Here is a 26311-nt window from a genome sequence, read left to right as displayed (position 1 = left end):
CATATCCTAGACCTGAAAATCCTACAGAATCTCAAACCCACCATTTCAGCACTACCTGCCAAATAGGGGTCACTGGGCATGGAATTTCAATTTCATGAAATTTAGTAATTTGGGAAAACTCAAATCACACAAATTTTATAAGGTAATAAAACAAATTCATTCTTATTCTGCCAATATTTAGAAATCACAAACATATACACACACAATTTGCTAAGTATTAAGATTTCTGAAAGACAATAAAACTGGAATAGACACTACATAGTCGTGCTCTCAATACAAACCCTTCATTTTACAGATGGAGAAGCTCCAGTCCCAACAGAAGCTAAGGTAGCTGCCACAGGTCTTACAGTGACATAGGTGGACTGTGTCCCAGATGTCCATGCACTGGAATCCAATGTTCTTTCTATTACACTTTACTCTTTCAGAGATTGTACTGATATAAAATAAATGCACTGAATATGTTCCTTTTTCTTTTGTAATATGGTCATTCTATAAAGGTCAGGGTATTTTAAACACTTCTATGGATCTAGCCTTCAGCTATTACACCAGGCTCTTTCACTCTAAGTTGGGTTCCTCTCCTCCAGATTCTGGAAGGGAATCTCTTCATTCTTTAAGATCATCTCAGCCCTGAACCTCACATTTCCTCAATACTCTGCCTCCTGGGACCCTGTGACTAGAGGGCTGAGCAGAGAGCTTCTCCCAGATCCTTTATTTAAGACAGGGCACCCAGGCCAACCAGCTCTGCATTTCCCACCAGGCTTCACTCCTCAGGACTTCATCATACCCCTGTGCCCAGGACCTTCCCCCTTCCCCTTTTCAGCTTGCTTTTGTGTGCTGTCTTCCTCCATTATAAATTCCTTGAGCTAAGGGACATTTTGCCTTTTGTTCTATCTCCAGTGCTTAGCACAGTCCCTGCCAGATAGGCAGTTAGGTGGCACAGTGAACAGAAGGCCAGGCCTGGAGTCAGGGAAGACCTTAGTTCAAATTCAGCCTCAGACACCAGCTGTGTGACCCTGGGCAAGTCACTTAACCTTGTTTACCTCAGTTTTCTCATCTGTAAAATGAGCTGAAGAGGGAAATAGCAAATCACTCCAGTATCTAGAAAAACCATACAGGGTTGGGAAGAGTCAGATCCAATTTAAATGACTAAACAACGACAAAATAAATATTTATTGAATGACTAAATATCTCTATGTGCATATATACATACAGGAGTACCTTGCTTTATACAAGAGACCTATTACTTAAAAGTAATACTATTTTCCCATACAATTACATCATAATTTCAGAATGTATTTTTCTTCATTTCTAACAGATTTTCAAATGTTAAAGAGTACCTAAAATTAGTGTTATATGTTTCCTCTGCAAAAACAACATCACATGTTCCAAAAAATACACACAAAACCTTTTTTCATAATAACTAAAGTTCTGAAAACAAAAACTCACATATAAGGGACCCACAGATTTAAAAGGATTTGTTAAACAATAAATTCTTTTACAAAGAAACAAATATTTTATAAATAACTATAACCTATTTTGTATATATTTTATGAGGTTCAAATGTTACAGATCCATTTTCTAAAATGGGGCACACTTGTAATAAAATAGAAATCCACATATAAGAAATTCTGTTTTATTAATGTGAATAAAAAAGCTTTGAGAAAATTTTTAAACCAAATATTCTTGTTTATAACAAATTTCAACTAACTCTTACCAGTGTAAAACTCCCACAAAGGCACCTGAAAAGACAAAAAAAAGTTATTAAAAGTTAATGATTACTCAGTGAAATAAAGTATGGACAAGAAAGAATCAGAAACAAGTTATCTCAATAAACCATTGTTCAATAAACCTGAAAACATAAATTGTTTGGAAAAGAACTCCCTTATGTAACAAAAAAATTTTGGGGAAAATTGGAAAACAGGCAGAAATTAAGCTTACACCATTATCTCACAGAAGATACCACAATAAACTCAAAATGGATAAATGTTACAGGACACACTATACAAAAAAAAAAAACGAAGGAAATCATTTACCTTTCAAATCTATGATTTAAGGAAGAAATGCCTTAACTAAGCAAAGGACATACACAATCACAAAAGATAAGATTTTGAATTAACCAAATCAATCCAGTTAGGATATGACAGGAAATAGTCAACTGGGAAAAAATCTTTGCATCAAATATCTCTGATAAGAAACTGCACTAAAAAGGCAGTTAGATGGCACAGTGAATAGAGCACTGGCCCTAGAGTCAGGAGGACCTGAGCTGAAATCCAGCCTCAGATGACACAGTTATTAGATATGTGACCTTGGGCAAGTCACTTGACCCCAACTTCCTACCCTTCCCCACTACCACCCCCAAAAAATCTTTGAGATACCTTCCACAATGATTGTCATTCCCCAAAGGATAAGTAATCAATTTATATAAACAAATAGCGCTCAGAAGACAAATTGCAAGCCACCTTGTAAAAAGTCTGCTCCTTTTCTGATAAGGGCTTGGTATTCAAGATATATAAACAATTAATATATATGAGAGAGAGAGAGAGAGAGAGAGAGAGAGAGAGAGAGAGAGAAGCCATTTCCCAAAAGATAAGTGATCAAAGAAGATGAATAGTTTTCAAATAATTACAAACTACTAACAACCACATGAAAGAATGTTTCAAAATCACTAACAAAAGAAATGCAATTTTAAACAACCTTGAAGTTTTACCTCACACCCAGTAAAATTTGGTAAAGATAACAAAAGAAGAGAATCCTCCATGTTGGAATGGTTGTGGGAAGATAAACATAGCAGTGCATTTTTGGTGGAGCTGTGAATCTGTACAACCATTTTCTAAAACAATTTGGAAGTGGGCAAATAAAGTTACTAAAATATCCATACTCTCTGCCCCAAGGATGCCACCACTAGGGTCTATAATAACCCAAGTAAGTCATTGATAAGTCCTAATATATACTAAAATGTTTATATCAATATTTTTGTGATAGCAAATAACTGGAAACAAAATAAACGACCATCAACTGGAAAATGGTTAAACAAATTGTGATACATGAATTTAATGGAATATTAATATGCTTTAAGAAATTATGATTATGAAGAACAGGTAGCATAAAAAGATTTACATGAATTGATGATGCAGCAGAGTGAAGTAAATAGACCCAAGAAATCAATATCCAGAATGATTCCAACAATGGAAATGGAAAGAACAACCATAAAATGATCATAAGTGAATGTTATAAAATTACAAAAAACAAGAATGGCTCAAAATAAGGCATATGAGAAGACATCCCCACTAAACCCTTTTGTTGACAGTGTAGTACACTGCACATAATTTCAAACTTTTCCAATGTGTAAATCACTTTTCCTGAGTTTTCCTTTTTTCTTTAAATAGCATGATGTTATATGGGATGGCTCTCTGGGAGAGAGAAAAGGGGAATACTGGGAGAAATTCTGGTGGAGACTTTCCCTCTGACCTACACCTGAAACCTCCCCTCTGCATTGTCCGCTCCTGATAATTAAAATGTGAGATATCAGAGAGAAGAAACTGTGTCTCACTTTTCTATTTGTAACCCCAAAGCTTAGCACAATGCTTGACACATGGTTAAGAGCTTAACAAATGCTTCCTTCATTCACTCATTAACTATGCTAAGAGTTAAAAAAAAAACTACAATCTTTGCCCTCAAGGACCATACACTCTAATAAGTGAAGACAACCTGTGTAGGGGAGCGGTGGCCAACAAAGGGTGTTTGGGTCTGGGAAACTAACCCAAATTATCTGCATACAGCTGGAAGAAGAGGGTTCTGAGTGGGAGAAAGAAGGAAGAATGAGAGAGGTAACCCTGATCTCCCCATACAAGTATCACCTCTTATGACCCCTGCAGAACCAGGGCGACACTGAGAGACAGTCAATGATGCTGGCCCTAGAACTGGGTCTTTAGAAGAGCCAGAGGCCAGTAAGGATCCTGGAAGATCTAGGATTGAATTGGCCTACACTTGGCAGTGAGAGAGTAGAATGAATGCAGAGGACCAGCTGAGACTGCTTACAGATAGGCAGGACATCTCTAGATGTGCTCATTTTCACCTTGGGTCATCATTGAGACCTCTAGGGATAGTCACAGGGACAGTGCCCCTTCCCATTTCTTGGCTTATGCTGTGTTAGGGCCAAGACAGCAGGACCAGCAACGTGAAAGCAGAAAATGATATAAGTGCAGCCATACACAGCTGACAAAGGAAGAGGCAGGACCACCGGCTTCTGGCAACCCAACTGATTGGCAGCTGCCACCCCCTCCTCCTGCAGAGAAGGGACAGCCTCACTTTTCTGTCTGTATCCCCAGCGCTCATCACAGTGCTCTGCACACAGGAAGTGCTTAATAAAAGCTTTATTCATTCATGCTTCTCCATCTGACTGCCTTCGGGATTCTTTCCAGCTTCTTAATGTCCTCTCTCAACGCTAGTGTCTTCCCTCCAAGATGATCACCAATTTACTCGTATTATCTCATTTGTACATGATTGTTTATAGGGTGTCTCCCCCATCATACTGGGAGCTCATAGGAGCCGGGGCTGTTCTTTGACTTTCTTTGCAAACCCAGTGCTGAACACAGTGCCTGGCACAGAGCTGGAGAGCTGGCACTTACGAAATGCTTCCTGACTTGATTTCCTAAACTGTGGCACCCAGCACTGATGGCAATCCTGTAGACGTGGTGTGACCAGGACCAAGGACAGAGGAACGGCCACTTCCTTGTCCCTCAATATTCTGCATCTCTTAATGTTGCTCAAGATGAATCTGGCTTGTTGGACTGACATACCAACTTGCTTATTTGGCATAAACATGCAGTCCATTAAAAAAAATATTTTCACTGACAAGTGATAGTCTAACCATGCTGACTCATCTTATACATGTGAAGCTCTTTTTAAAAGTATAATTCTTTATATTTATTCAAACTAGAATTTTTTTTTAATACTGACTCTACTGCCCAGTTTAACTGCTCTTCAAATTTTCTGTCAAAACCAATCTCACAGTGCTGCCAAAGCTGAAGCACTGATTTCACCACATAACCCCTCTTCAATCACCTGCACTGGCTCCCTACTGCCGCAAGGATCAAATATAACCTACTCTATTTACCCTTGCCAGCCCTGTGCAGAGCCAGGCCCCAACACGCCTCCCTAGGCTCACAATGTTTTACTCCCCTCCCCTTCCTATACACTGATAAAGGGACAGACACAAGCTGACCTCTAGAGGAGGGGTAACCCACAGAGAAGGGACTGCTTATCTGTCCCACTTTCCCTCTCTGCAGGAGTTCCCACATTGAGCCTCCTGGAATGAAGGTAGGGACAAGTTCTAGACCTAGTAGAATCTAGAGTTGAAGACCAGCAGGACACACAGTCACAGCCAAAACCAAACCCGAACCCTACCCTTCATAAGCGCTAGATGTACTGAAATGAATCATATTCTGACAAAATCTTAAAAGAAAATATTGGTTGGTGTATGAGCTCATGAGGTTTGTAGGAAGCCCCCCAAACTGAAGATACATATGGTACATGTGTATATATGTATATGTCTATGTACACATATATGTGTATATATGTACATAAGATACATATGTGTATGTACCAGTCCCCTGGTATACACAGCTAAGCAGCACTGTGTATAGAACAGTGGGCTTGGAAACAGGAAGTTCAAACCGAGGTCCAGACACTTTATACCCATGTGACCCTGGGAAAGTCACTTAGCCCTGTTTGCCTCAGTTTCTTCATCTGTAAAATGAGCTGGAGAAGAAAACGGCAAACCACTCCAGTATTTTTGCCAAGAAAACCCCAAGGAAGAGTCACAAAAAGGTGGACAAGACTAAAACGACTCAACAACAACAATATATAAACCCAGATCTGGGGTCCTAGGCCATGACTTCTTGTTATTATTTATACTACTACAGTTTAAAAAAGCTTTCTACTTTCCAGGGTCCTTTCATATTTATTTTTTCACTGATCCTTCAAATTAGATCATACTTATTTCTTCGCATGATGTATTTATTACCTAGTAGTACATAAGAGGAGGGATTATTATTAGCTTGTGTCTTTGTATCTCCAGTATCTACCAAAATGTCACACTAGACGCTTATTTTAATGGAAATGTTTTAAAATATAACACAATAAGTTCTCTAACATAAAAGCCTAAGGAAAAAAATCCACTTAGAAATGAGAGTTGAAAAAGCATCAACAGATGGTAGAGAAGAAACTTCAAAGGATAAATTAGACTGGAAAATAAATATTTTTTTGAAATTTTAAAAGGATTCTAGTTTAGGTTTAAAAAAATAAAAGATGATATAAAAGAGTAATTGGGAAACTGCAAAATAATACCCAACGCCTCAACACTTTATCAGACTAACAGAATAAATTAAATTGAGAAAATGTGAATAAACAAAAATGAAACTGAAGGAGGTGAAGCCAACACAGCAGAGTAATAGGAAGAAGAAAAAAAACTACTTCCAAGAGATCTAGAAAACTCACCAGACTGAATCTCCCCAAGATAAAGAAAGTCTCAGTGAATCATTTTTCCAGCCCAGGAAGAGACATACATCTCATCTCCCACCTGGCTTGGAATTCCTCTGACTTCTCTACCATTCTTAACAATCACCCTGCAGGATTCATTAATTAGCTTCAGTACTCATACCTCCCTCCCTAACTTCTTATTAAAGACCCTTTTTATTGGAGGGTGGAGCCATGAACTCCAAAAGCCACCTAAAGGGGGATCTCAGGCAGCATCTCACTTCACACCTGGTAACAGTACTTTTAAGACTTCTGTGTGTTGTCTTCCCCCTTTAGACTGTAAGCTCTAGTCTCTGAATTGTCTTTATTTTTTTGTATTTCTATCCCTGGCATATAGCACAGTGCTTGACATATAGTAAGTGTTTAATAAATGTTTATTGACTATTGACTGCTTATTGAGACAGAAGGGTCTGTGGACACTTAAAGAAGAGGTCTGGCACAGGTGCATGACACGCAGATTACACATCCCCCCCATACAGGAACATGTGCAACTGGCAGCTTTGTCACCCTCTACTCAGTTCAGAGTCACAAATCAAGGATGCACTAAGAAGGGGACTTGTGTCCAGAGAAGAATGCCAGGATAAGGAGCAAACACAGGTCCTATGCCATCTAGGGGAGAGCAGAGTAAGTTAAGAAACTAGCACAAGCCATGTGGCTCAGACCTCAGGAGCAAAATGGGGCCTCAATTCCACCTTCTCACCCAGCCTGAAGCCTGCAGAGGGCAGGAACCCTAGACCAAATGAGAGCCTCCATTTCTGTCACTATGAACCAGCAGAGCTTCCCAGCTGGCTGATAGTGGCTGAGTCCAGTGGCTGGATTTGTTTCTCAGACCCAAGTTAGTAACTAAACTGTTCCTGATATCCTGGAATAATAAGTATAACCTGCAATACTTCCAAGGAAGCAGAAAGCGGATCAACCCAGACAGCCTCCTGAAGTGCACAGTCAGGCACTAACATCAAGTAAGGAAATATATTGGAAAATTAGTTAACAAAAAAAAGTACATCATTAAAAGCTATTATAGCAAGAGGGAAAATCAAGCCACAAACCTAGAAGTAGAGAAATGACTCTAAAATATATTACAAGCAAAGCCTCAGAGAAAAACAACATGGGCACAAATTCAACTAAAATTCCAAAGAAATTAAAGTGAAAGTTTTTTTTAAAGAGTTAAAAATTATTCATAAATGAAATTAGAATGCTAAAGGAAAATGGAAAAGAAAAGAGAGCTATAAAAGAAAGAATCAGAAAGAGATTTAACAGCTTGGTACAAGAGGTACAAAACCTTGCCGAAGCAACAAACTCCCTGAAAATAAATAGAAGACAATGACTCTATGAGATGAGAAATAATTAAAACAAAGTTAAAAGATTGTAAAAATAGAAGAAAATGTAAGGAATCTCACAGAAAAAACTGACCTGGAAAACTGATCAAGAAGAAAAAACTTAGGAATCAAGGTGCTACCTGAACCCCATGACCATAAAAAGAGCCCACCTATCATATTTCAAGATACCTTAAAACTGCCCAAACCTCTCAAAACCAGAGGGAAAGGTGAAAACAAAAAGAATACCATAGCCAAAATCCACAGTTTCCACATCACAGAAAAAATACTGTATGCAGCCAGAAAGAAACAATTCAAAGTACCAAAGAGGCGCTGTCAGGATCACACGTGATTTAGCAACTACCACTATAAAGGAACAGAAAAAGGAGCAGAGAGCCTGGAACACAATTATTTCAGAAGGCAACAGACATAGGTTTACAGTTAAGAATAACTTACTGAGCAAAACAGAGAATACTCTTAAGAGGGAAAAAATCAACCTTGGATAACATAAAGGGCTTCCTAGCATTTCTGATTAAAAGACCAGAGCTGCAGAGAAACTTTGAATTTCAAACACAAAATAAGAGAAACATAAAAAGGAAACTTCAAATGAACAATTACAAGGGAATAAACAAAGTAAAACAGCTTACATTCTAATATGAGTTGATCAATGTGCCCCCCTCTGAACTCAAGCATCATCAAGGGTCACAGAGGAAGTCTAATTAGACAATGCTGTTACACCTGGATGTTCTTAAGGGAAAAAATGAAAAAAGAAGGGAAGAGAAATGCTCTAGGAAGGGGGAAGGTTAGGGAGTATTATCTAATGGAATAAAGGTGCACAAGTAAACATCTATTCAAACAGGAGTGGGGGTGGAGAGCAGCTGATACTTCAACCTCACTCTCATTTGAACTTGTCAAAGGAGTGAATATACTATACAGTTGGAAACAGAAATACATTTCATTCAACAGGTTAATAGGCAGGAAAGGGGAGATGGAGAAATTAGAATAATAAATTAAGGGAGGGATTCGTCCTAGGCAAAACAAACCCTAAGAATGTACCAAAATATAGCTATTTTTCAGGTAGCAAAGAATGGGACTCTGAGGAGGAGGGCAAAAATCTAGGGAATGGCAGAACAATTTGTGTTATATAAATGTAATGAAATACTTTGGGGCTATAAGAAATGATGAAGAATGACTTCTGAGAAACCTGGGAAAACCAGAACAGTAACAACAACAGAGTAAGACAAACAACTTTAAACACTTGGCACTCCGTGCATTGTAGCAGTCAATAGCAATTCTAGAGGACTAAGGATGAAAAGGTCACCCCCTCCCCCTAGAGGGGTGAAGGACTCAGTTACAGAAATGAGACTTTGTTGTAATACGACCAATGCAGAAATTTGTTTTACATGTCTGTAAGAGGGTTTTGTTTTCCTTCTGTTCTCCACTGGGAAGAGGCAGGAAAAGAGAGAAGGCAGATTTTTGTTACTTGAAAAAATAAAATATAATTTTTAAAAGTGAAACTGAAAAATAAGCCTCAGTTGTAAGTGAGCTAGAAAATCAATCAATAGATATGCAAGACAAAATAAGAAATCTGGAAGGCAAACCAAGAAGCATAAGTGTCCCAGAAGAAGTCAGAAAAGAAAAAAGGTCCAGATTATATCTGAGGGAAGCCAAGATGGCAGAGTAGAAGCACAAACTTAGCATGAGCTCCTGCTCCAATCACTTACAATACATGTAAAAAAATTACTTTAAACAAACTTTAGAGCTACAGAAACCACAAAGTGACAGAGAGAAACAAATCTCCCATTGAAGGCAGCCCAGCAGGCCGACAGGAAGGGACTGTCACACCAGGCTGGGAGCCACGCACAGTCCATCATGAGCCTCATGGTTCTGGCCCCCGGGCAGCCCCAAGCAGGGGAAGTCAGAGCAGACTTCAGGAGAATGAACCACCAGTAGCTGTGGTGGTTTCCAGACTGCTCCACCCATAAACACTAAAGACAAAGGAAAAGGTCAGTGGGGGAACTCTGTTGGGGAGGGGGGGGAGAAGAGCAGGGTCAAGCCCCTACCCTCAGGGCAAGAAGCAGCAGAGACATGGCAGCTGTGAAGCCACCTCTACGTGGCTGCTTCAGAGCTTCTGGCCTGCAAATTGTAAGGGGACCAAGCAGCCATTCAGAGGGTAATCACTCTTGCTTTAACCTGCTTGGATCTGGATTGTGGTCTTGGGTGGTGGTCCTGGCATGTGTGGCCAGCGAGCCAGAGCTTTGCTGTGGGTGCCCAACTAATAGCTCTGGCAGCTGCAAAAACCCCAGCGATTTGGGGCAAAGCTCTCTCCATTCTGGAAGCAGAGTTCTACTGTGGCAAAGAGCTCAAAAGTCAAGTAATTGGCTGGCAATATGAGCAAGCAGAGGAAGCACAAACAGACCATGGAATCCTTTTTTGGGGACAAAAAGGATCAAGGCATGGAACTGGAGGAAGACAGTGAAGTCAGAACTCCTGCATCAAAAGCCTCCAAGAAAAATATGAACTGGTTCCAGGCCATGGAGGAGCTCAAGAAGGATTTTGAAAATCAGGTAAGAGAAGTGGAGGAAAAATTGGGAAGAGAAATGGGAATGATGCAAGAAAATCAAGAAAACCAAGTCAACAGCCTGCTAAAGGAGATCCAAAAATACACTTAAAAAATAGACTAACTCAAATGGAAAAAGAGTCCAAAAAGCCAGTGAGGAGAAGAGAGCCTTATAAAGCCAGATGGAAAAGTAATTTCAAAAACTCACTGAAGAGAATTAACTCCTTCAAAATTAGATTGGAGCAACTGGAAGCTAATGGCTTGATGAGAAATCAAAATACTATTAAACAGATCAAAACAAATGAAAAAAATATAAGGGAATGTGAAATCTCACTGGCAAAACCACTGACCTGGAAAATAGATCTAGAAGAGAAAGTTTAAAAATTATTGGACTACCTGAAAGTCATGATCACAAAAAAGAACCCAGACACCATCTTTCAAGAAATTACCAAGCAAAACTATCCTGATATTCTAGAATGAGAGGGCAAAACAGAAATTCAAAGAATTCACCAATCACCTCTTGAAAAAGATCCCAAAAAGAAAATTCCTAGGAATATTATAGCCAAATTCCAGAGTTCCCAGGTCAAGGAGAAAATACTGCAAGCAGTCAGGTAGAAACAATTTGAGTATTATGGAAATACAATCAGGATAACACAAGACCCAGCAGCTTCTACATTAAGGGACTGAAAAGCTTGGAATGATATTCTGGAGGTCAAAGGAGCTAGGACTAAAACCAAGAATCACCTACCCAGCAAAACTGAGTATAATGCTACAAGGGAAAATATGGCCATTCAATGAAATAGAAGATTGTCAAGCATTCTTGATGAAAGAAACCAGAGCTGAACAGAAAATTTGACTTTCAAATACAAGAAGCAAGAGAAGCATGAAAAGGTAAACAGGAAAAAGAAATCTTAAGGAACTTATTAAAGTTGAACTATTTTCCATGTAGTAATACATGGAAAAACAATAATTACAACTCATATAAGACTTTTCTCAGTATGAGGATAGTTGAAAGGAATATACATGTATACAGGATAGGAGGGTGTATGTGTATATAAATATATAAGTGTGTGGGCATGTGTATATTCATGTATACATAGGGGGCACAGGATGAGTTGAATATGAAGGGCTGATATCTAAAAAGTAAAATTAAGAGGTGAGAGAAGAATTTATTGGGAGAAGGATAAAGGCAGAAATAGACTAGGGTAAATTATATCATATAAAAGAGGCAAGAGAAAACTGTTATAATGGAGGGGAAGAGCAGGAATGTGAAAGGGAATGGGACAACCTTATTCTCACTGAATTTGGCTTAAGGAGGGAATAACATACACACTCAATTGGGTATCTTACCCTACAGGAAAATAGGGGGATAGGGGATAAGAGGGGGGATGATAGAAGGGAGGGCAGATTGGGAGAGGGGGTAGTTAAAAGCAAACATTTTTGAAAAGAGATAGGGTCAAAGGAGAAAACAGAATAAGTGGGGGGCAGGATAGGATGGAGGGAAATATAGTTAATCTTCCACAATATAACTACTATGGAAATGATTTAGGTATCTACACATGTACAACCTATACTGAATTGCTTATCTTCCCAGTGGGGGCGGGTGAGGAGAGAAGAATGGGAAAAAATGTGGAACTCAAAAGTTTTTTTTTTTTAAAGCAATCGGGGTTAAGTAACTTGCTCAAGGTTACACGGCCAGTTATTTTGTGTGGGTGCTAAATACTGAGGCCGGAACCAATCCTGGGTCTCCGGACTCCAAGGCCGGTGCTCTTACTCACTGCGCCACCTGGCCACCTCAGGAACTCAAAGTTTTCAAAAACAAATGTTTGAAAAAAAATTTGTTTTTTTTACATGTAACTGGGAAATAAGATATACAGGCACTGGGGTATAGAAATCCATCTTGCCCTACTAGAAAGTTAGGGGGGTGATGGGAAAGGATATAGGAGAGAACAGATCAGAGGAAGGAGTATTCAGTATCCTTGCTATTTTAGCGGGGAGAGGGAAGGGGAAACCATGGAGAGAAAAATTGCAACTCAAAATCTTGTGGAAATCAATGTTGAAAACGAAAAATAAATAAATTTATAAATTAAAAAAAGGACTATATCTGAGGACACAATTTTAAAAAAACACAATTCCAGCAGGGACTGTAACAGGTAAAACACCTCTAATTAGGGAGAATACACAGCATATCAGCAAGATATACTATAGTAACTGATCAGTGGCACATAATTTTAAAACTACAAAATTACAAAGGCACTTTACCCAGCTGCTAAGAAGGAAAAAAACAAATTATGTTTGCAACAATTTCTATAAGAAAACTACTAAAGAACACAGAAGGTTAAAAAAAAAAACATCAAAGCTGAACAAAAATTTACAAAAGAATAGTGGTCCCCAAATCATATACCTGAAAACATGACCACATCATCGGAAAACAAGAAAATTTTCTTCAAATACAAACAAGATCTAAAAATTTTTATAAAGAATAAACTATAACTAAGCAGTAGTTACAAGCAGCAAAATAGAAAACCCAAAGTAACTAAATGAATTCTTAAGAAAAATAATAAGCACTTTGCCTGTTAATAACAGAGGTAAGATTTTATGTATAATTGTAGTGGCAACCACACTGGCATCCCCAGGATGGCTACTAGGATATGTTCTTAGATCTGCTTTACTAGGAAAGATTCAAGGGGTCAACGATCTTTTTTAATTACATTCACTAGTTCAGGGGAAAAGTCAACACCTTGAACGTCAGAGAAAAGACAAGTAGAGAAATAAAGACCAACAGACAGGGCTCTGACTGCCTTAATCAAAGCAATATTACTGCTATATACACTTTACATACATCCCTGGATTCAGAGAGCCTTTACATCTGAGCAGTCGGGGAGCTCTGAACAAAAGGCCACTCAGAATCTAGACCAGGCAAGCACAAAAGCCTTCTCATGAGCAAGCCCCCAAAGCAAAATAACAAATAGGGTATTTACACACTTCTCACAAACAGAAGACATCACACCCCTTTGACTCAGAGGATAATTAGAAATTTGCCAAAGGCATGAAAGCCTTCCTACAAGCAAATTTCCCTAAGCAAGCCTCCCTTAATGGGCTCCCCATGAGGGCTATTAGTGGGTGGGGAAGATCTTATATCCTATTAACATTACAATACTATGTAAACAAATATGCAAATGCATATAAAATGATAAAGCATCCTAACAACAATATTCCTAACTATAAAAAAAACAACCAAATCAGAGTCTGAATAAGAATGTGTATCATGAATAACATTAGACTGTAAAGAACACTAAAACATCCAAAATTTACTTGTAAAAAGGCTTTTAACCCAGATGAAAAGAAATAACATCAAAAAAACTGGAGGAAAAGGTAAAGGAGCTGACAAGCCTAAAGAAAAAATTCAATATCATGGAATATAAAGGGGGTGAGATAGAACGTCAGTTGCCTTCTATTAGATGAAACTATGCCCATCAACAATATATAAAAAAGTAGTCAACAAGCTTTTGCATGAAGGTTGCTTTGGTTGTAAAAGAGAATTCACAAGTTCCTGAGATAATCCTCTCCACTATAGATAACCCTAACTGTTCTGAAGTTTTGCCTTATATCCTAAATCAGCCTCTTTGCAACTTTTACCCACTGCTCCTAGTTCCTCCTTTTTGAAATAAATCTAACCTGTCATCCACATGACACCTGAGAGAGCTGAAAATTACTAGTTAAAAATGTCATTATCAGTAGAGAAAAATCTAATTGAGCAAAAAATTGGTACAGCCTAATAAATAAAATCAAACAACAAAACTGCAGGATATGAGATTAACCCACAAAAACAATGTGTATTCTTTTTTTCTAGAAATAAAAATTAAGAAGTCATCATAAAAAGATCCTATTTATAATAATCAAAAAAATTATTTGGGAATTAACCTAATTAGAAAAATACATGAATGCCCTGATTAAGACCATATAAAAAATAACCAAACAGAGGAAAACCTAAATTAATGGTTAACCATTCAATGTTCATGGTTGGTTTGGATTAATGTATTAAATTTACAATACTGCCATCAATGACTAAAAAAATTAATTTAATGACAGTCAAAATACCAGAGAATTTCCTCATATGATTGAAAAAATTTATATAGAAAACAAACAGGCAAGAATATCAAAAAAGTTAGGGGGAGAAAGGTTCGGGAAGGTGACCTTCTCATACTTGAAAGGCTTTTAAAAACAACAGAACTGTTATAAATAAAATTATATTGGTAGTGGGTCCAAAAAAAAAGAGAAATCAATGAAGCAAAATGTTATATGTAGAGATATGTACACATATATGAATGTGCACACATATATATGGTATATATACATACTGTTGCCCCGATACCAAGACATATATATATATATATGTATGTATGTATGTATGTATGTATAGAGAGAGGGAGAGGAAGATGGGGGAGAGAAAGGTGGACAGGGAGGAGGCAAGAAAAAAAGGGAGAAAGATCAGTGATTTATGTAGTTATAGGAAATAAAAACTGGGAAAGTTATTTGACAAATATGCTAGAAAAAAGAAATTTGGCAAGAAGCTGATTAATACCACATTCCCACAACACATACATCTATGAATTCAGCTAGATGACAGATTTAAACATAAGTAGAACTAATAAAAAAGAAGGAATAAAATGGAATAATATGTTTACCTTGATTATGGAGGAAAGTGAATTTTTTTTCTATTCAACAAATAGAAGCAGTTACTACAGACAAGACAGATGTGATTGATTATATTGAAACAAAAATAATATAAGTAGTTTTTAAAAAGGAAAACAAACTAGGGAAAATAAGGCAAATATAACAGACAAAAAACTTAATATCCAAAACATATAAAGAAATGTCACTCTCACTACATGATAGATAAATCATAAAAGGATATGAAGAAATAAATTTGAAAACTCAAAACTTAATTTTGAATTAGCCCTTGAAAAATTGCTCAACCTATACTTCAGGTTTAAAAATACGTTCCTAAAATCTCACCCAAAAAGATACCCAAGGAGAAGATTCAGCATCCAGCTTTGATTCTTCTCCCAGATTCATTTGTATATACTAAGTTGCTTTAATGTGGATAATGGTTACACAAAGACAGATGACACGAAAGAGACAAAAGTACTCAGAGACTTCTGTTTACTGTGAAAGGTTTAGCTCTACATAACGTTTTTCAGCTTGTAAAAAGGATCCATATTTTGTGATGCATTACTTATTTTGTAAATGCTCACACATGTAAGCCCAGCACATGTTTCATTCTCAAGCCTTCAGCTGTCAAAATGAAGATGATGAAAAAAGTGATTCTACAAGTTTCCTAAGATCAACAACTATATACGAGTCTAAATGTATGATACCAAAGCCTGGCTATGCCATGAGGTATAGTCGGTAGTGCTCTATATTCAGAGTCAGGAAGACTTGGCTTCAAATCCTGACTTTACACTCTTTCTGCACTTCTTTTTTTTCCAGAACTATCAGTTGCACAAGAGTAGAAAGAGAAAGCAAAAGGCAAGCAATGGTTCCACATCGAATTTCTATAGACATCCCATTGACAACAGCTAAAATAAATTGGCAGGAAATCACTAATAGCATATGAACACAATATAGCCACTTCTGACAGGTGGAAGTTGGGGGGGAAATCTGCTAAGGACATCCTAATGATAATGGAACTTTTCCATCTGACTTGCTGCTAAAACTTTCTCTATGCTGCCTCCCCATTAGAACATGAGCTCCTTTAAAGCAAAAACTCTCTCATTTTTCTCCACTTATATCACCAGCACAATACTCTGCACAGAGTAAGCATTCAATAAATCATTCATTCATTCATTCTAATAAAGTCCTATTCAAGAATCTCTTCCCCCAAACTAAGTACCCCCTTCTGTACAAGAGGATCCACACATAGTGAATGGGGAGGCAAGCAGGTAGAGCAGAAAAAAAAATCAATAGAAAACTTGAGGATATAAATTTCAGCAAGAGGAACAAGGAGGAAAAAAATCTACTGATCATAAAAGATAATGTTATATTGAAATTTCTGTCAATTACAATTATTAACTATGTGTCCACAAAACAATGACTCCCTTGATAGTCAAAAAAACAAAGAACATAGCTACTGGGGTAAGAACCCAATATGTGACAAAAAATATGCTGGTAAAACTGGAAAAGAGTCTGGCAGAAATTATGGATATATCATGATTTCACACCATCTACCAAGAGAAACTCCAAATGGATATATGATTTAGACCAGGAGTAGGGAACCTGCAGTCTCAAGGCCACACGTGGTCTCCAGGTCCTCGAGTGCAGCCTTTTGAGTGTGTCCAAGTTTTACAGAACAAATCCTTTTATTACGGGATATGTTCTGTGAAGTTTGGATTTAAGGGAACCCACTTTAGGACCTAATGGGTCACATATGGCCTTGAGGTTCCCCACCTCTGATTTAGACATAAAAAAATGTCATAGCAACGCAAGAGAATCATGAAAAAAGACTGGACAGTTTGGTAAAGGAAGCACAAAAAATAGAAAAAGATGTGCAAAAATCCACTGAAGAAAACTCCTTAAAAAAAAAAAAGACTTGGCCAAATGCAAAAAGAGGTACAAAAACTACCATGTTTCCCCAATAATAAGACACTGTCTTATTATTTTTTTGGACAGAAAAACACCAGAGGGCTTATTTTCAGGGGAGGTCTTATTTTAATGAACATTGACAGAAATTTTAATAAACAGGTAAATGTGAACAAAAAAATGTACCTTTATTCAATAAGCAAATCACTGGGGAAGAACAGGATGACGCACTCACTGCTGCAGCTCTGATTGGATGCAGCTCGGAGCGCGGCGTGCGTTTCACCCGGGGGGGGGGGCGGTGCATACAGAGGGTACCGTAATGTAGCGTGTAGCACAGGGGATCACCTTCACTACAGTAGCAATCTCAATAGGGCTTGTTTTAGGGGGAGGGCTTATTTTAGAGGAATCTTACACAGTAAGGGGAGGGCTTCTTTTCGGGATAGGTCTTATTATCGGGGAAACACAGTAATTGAAGAAAATAATTCCTTAAAAATAAAAATTGGGCAAGTAGAAGCTAATGCTTCTTTGAGACATCAACAATCACTCAAACAAAAATCAAAATAATGAAAAAATAGAATAAAATGTAAAATACTACATTGGATAAAACAACTGACCTGGAAAATAAATCCAGAAGAGATCATTTAAGAATTACTGGACTACTTGAAAAACATGATCAAAATCTTTCAAGAAATTATCAAGGAAAATTGCTCCAATATCCTAGAACCAGAGGGTAAAACAATAATTGAAAGAATCCACCAATCACCTCCTAGAAAAGATCCTAAAATGGCAATGATCAAGGAGAAAATAATGCAACAGAAAGAAACAATTTATATATCAAAGAGTCACAGTCAGGATTACACAGGATTTAACAGCTTCTACATTAAAAGACTGGAGGGCTTGGAATATGATATTCTGGAAAGTAAAGGGGCTTGGATTACAACCAAGAATCAACTACCCAGCAAAAGTGAGCATAATCTTTCAGGAGAAGAAAAAGATGGCTATATTCAATGAAATAGGAGACTTTCAAATATCTGTGATGAAAAGACCAAAGTTAAACAGAAAAATTCAATTTTCAAATAGAAAAGTCAAGAGAAACATAAAAAGGTAAACAGGAAAGAAAAAAAAACTTAAGTCACTCAATAAGTTATTAAACTGTTTACATCCCTACATGAGATTACACCTGTAACTCTTAAGAAATGTATCTCTATTACAGCAGTTAGACAGAGGGTGCAGGTATAAAATGGCATTACTGTAGGATTATATTAAAAAATTAAGAAGAAAGAATTGCCCTGGGTGAAGATGGAAGGGAGAGGCAAAATGGGGTAAATTATATAACATGAAGAGACACAAAGGCCTATTATAGTAGAGGGAAAGAAGGGAGGGGATGAGTATTGTTTGAACCTTACTTTCACTGGATTTGGCCTCAAATATAAAATAACATACAGGCTCAGCTGAATATAGAAACCTATCTTATCCTATAAGGAAACAAGAGGGAGGTGGACAAGATAAGGCTAATGAGATATTAGAAGGGAGGGCAGACTGAGGGAGGTGGTAGTCATATGCAAAATACTAGTGAGGAGGGACAGGGTGAAAGGAGAAAGAATAAAAAGCATACATGTGGAAAACAGGATGGAAGGAAATACAAAGTAATCATAACTGTAAATGTGAGTGGGATGAACTCACCCATAAAACAGAAGTAGATAGCAGAATGGATTAACAACCAAAATCCTACAATATGCTATTTATAAGAAACACCGTGGAAGCAGAGAGACACACACAGAGTAATGTTAAAAAGTAGAATCTATTAATGCTTCAGTTTAAGTTAAAAGTTTAAAAAAAGCAGGGATAGCAATCATGATCTCAGACACAGCAAAAGCAAAAATAGATCTAATTATAAGAGACAAAGAAAGAAACTACACCTTGCTAAAAGGTACCACAGACAATGAAATAATATCAATACCAAATATATATATACACCAAATACTACAACATCCAGATTTCTAAAGGAGAAGTTAAATGGATTATAAGAGGAAATAGACACTAAAACTATACTAGTGAGGGACTTCAACTTTCCCCTCTCAGAACTAGATAAATCTAGCTACAAAATAAATAAGAAAGTTAAGGAGGTGAAGAGGATTTTAAAAGTTAGATATGATAGACCTCTGGAGAAAACTGAATGGAAAAAGAAAGAAATATACTTTTTTTCTCAGTGGTATATGGGTTCTACACAAAAACTGACCATGTATTAGGCCATAAAAACCTCACAATCAAATGCAATAAAAATAACAATTAATAAAGAGCCACAAGAAAGTTAAATTAAAAATTCACTGGAGGGGCGGCTAGGTGGCACAGTGAATAAAGCACCAGCCCTGGAGTCAGGAGGACCTGAGTTCAAATCTGGCCTCAAACACTTAACACAGAAACTAGCCGTGTGACCTTGGACAAGTTGCTTAACCCCAATTGCCCTCCAAAAAGCAATAAATAAATAAATAAATATACTTACAAAATTAAAAAAAAAATTTCACTGGAGCGGCAGCTAGGTGGAGTAGTGAATAGAGCACCGGCCCTGGAGTCGGGAGAACCTGAGTTCAAATTCGGCCTCAGACACTTGACACATTTACTGTGTAACCTTAGGCAAGTCACTTAACCCCAGTTGCTTTGCCTTCCCCCCTCAAAAAAAAAAAAATCACTGGAAACTAAATAATCTAATCCTAAAGAATGAGTGGGTCAAAGTACACATCATCGAAACAGTAATTTCATCAAAGAAAATGAAAATGAGACACCATATCAAAATTTACGGGATCCAGTGAAAGCAGTACTTAGAAGAATTATTATATCTATTAACAGATCAATAAAATAAAGAGCAGATCAATGAACTGGGCATACAACTAAAAAGGCTAGAAAAAAGAACAAATTCAAAATCTCCAATTAAACACCAAATTAGAAATCCTGAAAATAAAATGACTAACAAAAGTGAAAGAAAACCAAATAAAATTAAGAGATGGCTTTATGAAAAAAGACATTAAAATAAATAAATCATTGGTTAATTTGATTTTTTTAAGAAAACAAAACTATCTGTAACAAAAATAAAAAGGGTGATTTCATCGCCAATGAAGAGAAAATTAAATAAGGAGCTATTTTGCCCAATTATATGCCAATAAATCTGACAATCTAAGTAAAATGGATGAATATATAAAAAATGTAAATTGTCCAGATTAACAGAAGAGGAAATAAAATACTTAATAATCTCATTTTAGAAAAAGAAATTGAACAAGCCATCAATGAACTCCCAAAGAAAAAATTCCCAGGGTCAGATATATTCACAAGTGAATTCTACCAAACATTTAAAGAACAATTAATTCTAATACTATATAAATTATTTGGTAAAATGTACAAAGGAGTCCCTATCAAATTTCTCATATTACGCAAATATGGTGCTGATACCTATACAAGGAAGAACCAAAACAGAGAAAGAAAATCATACACCAATTTCATTAATGAATATTGACACAAAAATTTTAAATCAAATACTAGCAAGTAGATTACAGCACTATATCACCAGGCTATTGTGTGTTTGTCCTTCATTTTTGAAGAGGACCATGGCATCAGGGAAATGATATGACTTGCAATTGACTTTGAGTGAAGGAGGGCTGTGCAAGGTCACCAGTCTCACTTTCTCCTCCAGAGTCATCTGGGTCCAGTGACCCAATATTCATCAGGATGACTGGAGATGATCCAGGATGCAAAGGGCAACCCTGGATCTTTTAGGGTAAGGCCATTTCAGATATTCGCTTAGAGTGAAGTAATGCCCATTCAGTGAATAGGCCTCTCTAAGAAGTAAGTCAAGCTGGGAGGGGAAGACCGTCAGGATGGCTATTCCAAAGAGAAAGTTACCTCTAAGCCAAGAGGTTCCAAAATAAAGCCATCAAGTGGAGCTTGGGTAGGGACCTGTTGTGGTCCAATCTATATCACCAGGATCATTACACTATGACCAGGTAGAATTTATACCAGGAATACAGGGCTGGTTCAATACTAGGAAAACTATGAGTATTAACCAGATCAATAACAAAACTAGCAGAAATCATATGTTTATCTTAATATACACAGAAAAAGCTTTTGACAAAACATAGCACTCATTCCTATTTAAAAAAAAACATAGGAACAGCATAAGAAGCAATGGAGTATTTCTAAAAGGATAAATAGTATCTATCTAAAATCATCAGCAAGCATTAACTGTAATGGGGATAAACTAGAAGTCTTCCCAATACAGTCAAGGGGGACACAAAGATGTCGATTATCACCACTGTTATTTAATATTGTACTAGAAGTGTTATCTCTAGCAAGAGGAAAAAGAAATTTAAAGAATTAGAACAAGCAATGAAGAAACAAAAATATCATTCTTTGTAAATGATATGATGATATACTTAAGAGAATCCCAGAGAATCAACTAGTTGAATCAACAGTTGAAATAATTAACAACTTCAGCAAAGTTGCAGGATATAAAATAAATCTACACAAATCATCAACATTTCTATAGATAACTAACAAAGCCCAGCAGCAAGGGTTAGAGAAACTCCATTTAAAGTAACTGCAGACCATATAAAATATTTGGTAGTCTACCTGCCAAGACAAACTCAGGAACAATATGGACACGATCACAAAAAACTTTTCACACAAATAAAACCAGATATAAACAATTGGAAAAATATCAATTACTCATAATTAGGCCAAGTCAATATAATAAAAATGACAATTCTACCAAAATAATTTACTTATTTAATGCCATATCAAACTACCAAAAAAATGTATAGAGCTAGAAAAAAAATTCATCTGAAGAGCAAAAGGTCAAGAATATCAAGGGAATTAATGGGGAAAAAAGCAAAGGAAGGTAGCCTCAGCATACCATATCTCAAACTATATTATAAAGCAGCAAGCATCAAAACTATCTGGTACTGGCTAAGAAATAGAGTGGTGAATAAGTGGAAAAGATTAAGTACACGAGACACAGTAGTAATTGACCATAGTAATCTAGTGTTTAATAAACCCAAAGACATTCGCTTCTGTAATAAGAACTTATTATCTGACAAAAATTCCTGAGAAAACTGGAAACCTTTATGGCAGAAACTAGGTTTAGACCAGAACCTTACACAGCATACTGTATACCAAGATAAGGTCAAAAACAAGTATATGATTTAGATATAAAGTGTGATACCTTAAGTATATTGAAGAAATAATTTATCTGTCAGATCTTTAGGGAATTTTTTGACCAAACAAGACAGAGAGAGCATTGAATATATAAAATGGGTCATTTTGATTAAATTAAATTTAAAAGGTTTTGCACAAACAAAACCAACACAACCAGGATTAGAAGGAAAGAAGAAAACCAGGAAATAATTTTTATAGTATCTCATTTCTCAAATATATAGAGAACTGAATCAAATTTGGAAGACAAGTCATTCCCTAATTGATAAACAGTCAAAGGATATGAACAGGTAACTTTCAGGAAAAAGAAATCAAAGCTATCCATACTCATATGGAAAAAAATGCTGCAAATTAAAACAACTGAGGTACCACATCATACCTATCAAATTGGCTAATATGACAGAAAAAGAAAATGATAAATGTTGGAAGCAACGTGGGAAAATTAGGACACTAATGCATTGTTGGTAGAGTTGTGAACTGACCCAACCATTCTGGAAAACAATTTCGAACTGTGCCCAAAGGGCAATCAAACTGCATACACTTTGATCCTGCAATACCACTACTAGGTGGTATTGAGATCATAAGAGATCATAAATAAGGGGAAAAGACCTACATGTACAAAAATATTTATAGCAGCTCTTTTTGTGGTGGCAAAGAACTGGAAATTGAGGGGATATCCGTCGATAGGTGAAAGGCTGACCAAGTTATGATATATTACTGTAACGGAACACTATTGTGCAATTGAGAAATAACAAGCAAATGGATTTCATAAAAAACATGTAATTTATGCAAAGTGATTCGAGTAGAACCAGAAGAACAGTGTACATAGTAAAGGCAACAACACCATGTGATGGTCACCTCTGAATGACTTCGCCCTTCTCATCAATACACTGACTCAAGACAATTCCAAAGGACTCAAGATGGTCATAGGCATTATTCACTACTGAAAACCAGGGGAAGGGGTTTTTCAGGGGTGTATTTTTGGTCTGTTATGTCTGTAGCAAGATAGCTTTGAGAGCTGATGACTATAGCTTTACTTCTGGACTGATTATGATAATTTTGAGAATCAATACATGATAATTCTGTGGTTACAAGATAATCCTGTTTTCACAAGAGAACTTCTTCAGAGGTCAGCTTGTTCTTGAGATGGGAAAAGATAGTTTGTCTTAATTGGGCCCACTCATGAGTTATTGCTAGGCATAATGTCCTTGGGCTGAGGAGTAAACTGCCAGGGATATTTTGAGGCTAGGGAGAAATATGATCTTGGAATTGGCGTCCAAGCACCCCATCACACCAATCAACACCTAAAAGGAAGCCCAAAAGGAAAAGTCCCAGGAATATCATAAGTCAAAATCTAGCTCCCCCATCAAAGAAAAAAAAAATACAGCGACCATCCAGAAAGAAGCTCAAGTACGAAAGAACTACAGTGAGGACTGCCTTACTGAAAAGGAAAGGCTGTCCTGGGAGGTAATATTCCCCACAAAGAAGGATGTAAGTTTATGAACAAGAATAATACACCCTGAAAAGTTTGATATCATCCTACAGAGGAAAAAAAATGGATAATTTAATGGAATTGCAAGCATTCCTTATGAAAAGACCAAAGTTGAAGAGGTAATTTTGCAATCCAAATGCAAGATTCTAGAGAAATCTAGGAAGAAAAATGTTTCACTTGGGAGGATTTGTAGATATATTTGAGCAAATAAAAGGAGGAGGATGTGGTGCTAACATTCTAATAGGAGGGAAAAGGACAAAAATCCCCCAAACTGTAACGTATTTAAAGGCTACTGAAAGTGTCTTTCAGAGGTCCTTCTGGTGGCTTAGCTCTGGTGAGAGTCTGATGAGAAGAAAAGGGAGTTTTTATGAAAGTGGGGGAGGTAGAACTTGCTATTTCTCATGACTGGGGTACCTGAGAAGAAGAATACACAAAGAGGACAGGACATGAAGAGTATCATATGAACCTTACTCTTATCTGAAAAGGAAAAAGAAGGTTGAACACACAGACAGAGCATGGTACAGAAGAGATCAAAAGGGTCAGATCTTGAGCAAGAAACTGATGGCCTCAGAGGAGGGAGTTCTTTACCTTTTGTGCCATGAAACCCTTTGAGGGCCTGGTAAAGTCTATGGATCCCATCTCAGAATAATATTTTAAAATACATAAAATAAAATACATAGGAAAAAAGAAAACAATTATATTGGAGTCGTTATCAAAAAAATTTAAACTAAGGAACCCCTGAATTTAAGGTCCAAATAGTGTTTCATACTTACTGCCAAATGATAATAAAAGGCCCAAACTACCAGAGGGGTTAAGAGTCAGAAAAAATAATAGCAAAATTAATTTGGAGGGATAAAATGTTTAGAATATGAAAAAAAAAAGTAGGAATAAAGAGGATAGATGTAACACTTACAGGCGTCAAATTACAAAGCAATAATGATCTAAACTCTTTGATATAAAAAAACAGAAAATACATCAGCGGAACAGACTAGATAAGGAGGGAAGAATCAGAAACAAACTCAATAACCAAGTGTCCAATAAACATTCTATTTACAAAATCTGCTGGGGAAGTTGAAAAACAGTTTAGTAGAAATTAGGTTTACACCATCCTCTTACACCATCTATCACAATAAGCTTAAAATGTATGTATGACCTAAATATTAAAGGCCATACTAAAAAAAATTTTTTTTAAATAAAATCAGTTCTCTTTCAAAGGCAAAGGGAGGGACTTCTTTAGCCAAAGAATGTTGCAGATCACAAAGAATATAGTTTTTTGATTACATCGAACTGAAGAACCTTTGAAGAAAACAAAATCAATTAAGCCAAGAGAAAAAAGAGGAGCCATCAAATAGGAAGAAGTCTTCGAGTCAGATCCAAGATAAATTAACAAAAATACTGAACCATTCCTCAAGCGCCGCGTATTCTCAGGCTACCTACAACCATGCCAACCGCAGCTCCAGATCACAAGCAACAAAGACGCCTTCTCCGTTTTATCGCACACTCCGTCAACTGGCCAAGGAGGCGGGAGAGGGGCGTGTACCACGGCGGCCGGAGCGAGGGAGGGCAGACACACCCACCACCCCGCGGGGGTATCTGTAACGATGCCGTTAAAAAGCCGTGGAAAATGCCCTGACTTTCACGCCAGAGCCGGGCCTCAAAGACACGAAGGCACAAAAGAAGCCCCGAGAACATTAAAGGCACACGCGGAAGCGGGCGCCGTGCGGGGGAGGCTTCCGGCAGGATCCCCTTCCCGGAGGCCGGGTCTGGCCGGAGCCCTTTCCTGGCCCCCTCGGGACACGGGTGAAATGACGCGCTCCCCTGCCCATCACGAGGGGGTCCGGATACCGAAGGGCACACTGACGCTGCGGGAGCAGCCGGCCCCGGCCCCTCCGGGCTCACCTAAGACTAGCGTCACGTTCCACGAGAAGTTCTGGTAATGTCGCAGCACGGGCAGACTCTCCAGGACCAGTCTAACGAGGCTCCGCACGGGGGTGATCAGCAGCCGGTGCAGCCGAGACCCCCTGGCCAGCCACTTGCGGCCGCCGCCCTCCGACAGGATGATGGGCACAGGGGTCGAGGGCCGCGACACCTTGTGGCCCTTGTCCTCCGTCAGAGGCCCCCGCTCGCCGCTGCCCATGCCCCGGCGGCCGCGCGAGGGGCAGCGGGGGCCCTGGACCGCCTTGGACGACAGCTCCTTGTGCTTGTTCCTCGTCTGCACGACCATCTTCTCATAGTCACTGCGCGGGGTCGGGCCCGAGCCAATGGCAGAGGCCTCGCTGCCCGCGGAGAGCTTCGCCCGGCGGAGGCGGCCCCTGACCGCAGCCAGCCTCAACCGCTACTCGCTCCGGCACAGTTGCTTCTCCTCAGGTTGTCACGGTGACCGCCGGACGTCCGCGAGGCCACGACATCCGGCAGCCGCGTACAGGCTTCTTCTGCTGCGCGCGCAGCCCCTCAGCCCAGTGCGCAGCCTCCAGCCCTCGGCAGCCGGGGGACCACGTGCAGCCCCTCGGCCCAGTGCGCAGCCTCCAGCCCTCGGCAGCCGGGGGACCACGTGCAGCTTCCGGTTCTCATTCCAACTCCTTTTTCTCCCAGTTTGTTTACACGTGTCTACTCAAGTGACGAACC

General features: G+C 38.2%; 1 protein-coding gene across 1 annotated transcript in view; it reads right to left on the bottom strand.

Moving 5' to 3' along the window:
* LOC138158498 (probable C-mannosyltransferase DPY19L2) overlaps positions 1–25910 on the bottom strand; it is a 162735-nt gene extending 136825 nt beyond the window's left edge. Inside the window, exons 1-2 of the mRNA XM_069084566.1 lie at positions 25586–25910; positions 1715–1739 (exon numbers count right to left, since the gene is read on the bottom strand). Of these exons, the coding sequence (XP_068940667.1) occupies positions 1715–1739; positions 25586–25910 (350 nt within the window). The remainder of the gene's footprint in view (positions 1–1714; positions 1740–25585) is intronic.
* Between the last annotated feature and the right edge of the window lie 401 nt (positions 25911–26311).

The sequence above is a fragment of the Petaurus breviceps genome, unplaced genomic scaffold (genome assembly GCF_028583685.1).
Source record: "Petaurus breviceps papuanus isolate PSGF00001 unplaced genomic scaffold, PetGlider_PUasm1.0 174, whole genome shotgun sequence".
Lineage (NCBI taxonomy): Eukaryota > Metazoa > Chordata > Mammalia > Diprotodontia > Petauridae > Petaurus > Petaurus breviceps.
This window is presented reverse-complemented; position numbering and strand designations above follow the sequence as displayed.